Source organism: Hyperolius riggenbachi, chromosome 5 (assembly GCF_040937935.1).
Source record: "Hyperolius riggenbachi isolate aHypRig1 chromosome 5, aHypRig1.pri, whole genome shotgun sequence".
NCBI lineage: Eukaryota > Metazoa > Chordata > Amphibia > Anura > Hyperoliidae > Hyperolius > Hyperolius riggenbachi.
In genome coordinates, this window is record NC_090650.1 from 445,482,941 (window position 1) to 445,485,745 (window position 2,805).

Consider the following 2,805-nt stretch of genomic DNA (forward strand, 5'->3'; position numbering starts at 1 on the left):
GACAGGAAGGCTGAGCTGGCTGCCTGCAGAATATACACAGGAATCTGGGGGGAATGAGGAGGATGGCTTGTCACACTGTCACACTGTCACATACTGCTCTCTCCTGCAGCTGCTGCTGGTCTCCCGGGGATGGTGTGGGCGGGCTCTCAGCTGGCTGCCTCTGTTTGATTGGTTGGAGAGAGGCAGCAGTGTGGCAGAGAGCTTTACTGATTGGAGGGCGGGAGAGAAGGGAAATGTTACTTCTGCTGCAGCCGGAGGTCCCCTGCCTGCCCGGTACCCACAGCGATGCACTTGTGTAAACTACAGCAAGGGGGCAGTATAGACATGCTGGCATTGGCAACCCGGCTGTCACCCTTCTCTTGTGTCAAGCGAGGTGCGGATCACCCCCCCCCCCCCCCTCCATAGTGACGCCAGTGGCAATAAATGAGTTTCAGGACAGAAACCAGGAATTGTCCCTGGAAATCACAGACAGCTAGTAATTACTGGCAGGACAATCAGCCAATCACAATCCTCTCCCTGTGATGTCACCAGTGGGCGGAGCTCTCACACCCCCTGACTCCCCCCAGATATCTTTATACAACCTCCCACCACACATAACGCAGCATGGAGGGGCTCAGTGAAGGTGGCAGTGAAGGTGTGGAGGTGTCTGATGGGGTCACACAGGGCATAAAAGGAGATCTGCCCGGCCTCATAATCCAGATATATCCTGACTCTATCACTGGGGATCCCATCAGGTAACCGGATCTCTTTCCTGTCATGTATCACTGAGTAATGATTACCCCCCCTGTGCAAACCCCAGGACTTGTTATTCCCTCCAATCACTGACTCCTCCCCTCTCCTGGCTATACTGGGGTAACACATCCCAACTCTCCATATACATGATCCCCCAACATCCACTTCCCAGTAATGTCGCCCTGAGGAGAAACTCCGGCTGCTCAACACCTGAGGAGTATAATCCTGAAATCTCTCTGGTGTGTCTGGGCGGTTCTCCCCTCTAGGTGACCAGGATGCAGTTTTCCTGTCATGTGATATATATAGATAATTATTAGCTGTGGCTACATCCAGTAATATGTCTGCATACACTGGCAGCCCTGATGTTTGCTGTGCAGCCCCAATATTTGTCCCCCCAGCCTGGCGCTGTGTGTGTTGTGCTGTGGGGGAGGGGTGGGGGTGTGGCCTGGAGAGTTTAGCAGTGATGGGAACTTTGTCCTCTGTACTGGAATGTGGATAGGCCTGTGTGTGTTGTGCGGTGGGGGTGGGTTGGGGGCGTGGCCTGGATAGTGTAGCAGTGATGGGAGGTTTGTCCTCTGTACTGGAATGTGGATAGGCCTGTGTGTGTTGTGCGGTGGGGGTGGGGTGGGGGCGTGGCCTGGATAGTGGGGGCATGGCCTGTGTTTCTGTATGTTGCTGCACAATTACCCCAGACATGATATCAGCTAGTCCTGTGTGTAATGTGTGTGAGATGCCGGCCACATCCAGATCCCCTCCATCATTGAGCTGCTTATCATGTCTGTCCTCCGTGTCACACAAGTCACCTGTGTGTGATTCCTGTAAGACCGTCAGTGGATCAGTCATGTTACACAGCTCCTCAATGTGACGCATCTTCAGAGACAGCTCCTCCTTCTTTATCTCCAGCTGTCTGATGATGTCATCATAGGATTGTGACATCATCTCTGCCTGCCTCATGATGTCACTCAGGATTCTCTTCTCCAGCTCATCCAGCCGTCTCCTGAGGTCTCTAAACAGGGCAGTGACTCTCTCTGCTTCACCATCTGCTTTTCCTTGTGCTTTTCTCCTGCGTTCCTCCAGACTCTGGACTCTTTTCTCAGCCTCCTCTGTCTCTGCCATCAGTGTCTGCAGATCATTTCTCAGCTTCTTCTTCTTCTCCTCAGAGGCCTCATCCAGTGACATCATCTTATGTCCTACATGTCCCCCGATCACATAGCAGGACACACAGACACAGGCAGCATCCTCAGTGCAGTAATACTTCAGTATTTCCTTATGGACGGAGCATTTCCTGGTCTCCGGGGAGGTGGTGGGGGCACATAAGACGTGTTCTGGTGCCTTGCTGTGGACTCTAAGGTGTTTATCACACATAGAAGCGTCACACTGCAGACAGGACATAACAGCAGGTACAGGAGAATGGATACAGTAAGTACAATGGACTCCGGCCTTCTCCTGATCTGGCTGAGTAGACAGGAAACACCCTGCTATGTTCCTCAGAGCAATGTTCCTGTGTAATCCAGGCCGCTCCTCGTACTCCTCTCTACATTCAGGACAGGAATAACCTACAGACCCCTCCTGTGAGTCCAGCACACGATCAATACAGACCCGGCAGAAGTTGTGACCACATGTCAGGCTTACAGGATCTGTATAAATGGTCAGACAGACGGGACACTCCAGCTCTTCCCTCAGATCAGCAGACGCCATCGCTGGCAGCAGGACAGGAAACCAAAGTGAAAGTCTCTGATTCTCGGAATCCAGAAGAACCAGTTACTTATTACTTGCCTGGGGGAGGGGCAGCGTCACAGCGGTTTTTCTTTTAATCAAATAAAAACTTTACAAATAAAGCAAAATTATAATAGGGACATAATGTATGATTATAGCAAGAATTATAATGGAATTCCCTTTCAGGCATGATCAGCAACAAGACTGTACTCTGTAAAGTGCTGCAGAAGATGTCGGTGCTATATAAATACATAATATAATATGGTAGGACATTAGACTATGACTATGGTAGGATTAGAGTGTGAGCTCCTCTGAGGACAGTCAGTGACATGACTATGTACTCTGTAATGTGCTGCA

General features: G+C 50.9%; 1 protein-coding gene across 1 annotated transcript; it reads right to left on the reverse strand.

The window, feature by feature from the left end:
- Positions 1 to 392: 392 nt before the first annotated feature.
- On the reverse strand, positions 393 to 2,436 carry LOC137519262 (E3 ubiquitin/ISG15 ligase TRIM25-like). Its single transcript, XM_068238159.1, has one exon. It carries the CDS (start codon positions 2,428 to 2,430, stop codon positions 544 to 546), a length of 1,887 nt encoding a protein of 628 aa, XP_068094260.1. The 5' UTR covers positions 2,431 to 2,436; the 3' UTR covers positions 393 to 543.
- Positions 2,437 to 2,805: the final 369 nt, after the last annotated feature.

Coding starts and splice junctions, on each gene's coding strand:
- LOC137519262 (XM_068238159.1), bottom strand. CDS start 2,430: ATGGCGTCTGCTGATCTGAGGGAAGAGCTGGAGTGTCCCGTCTGTCTG.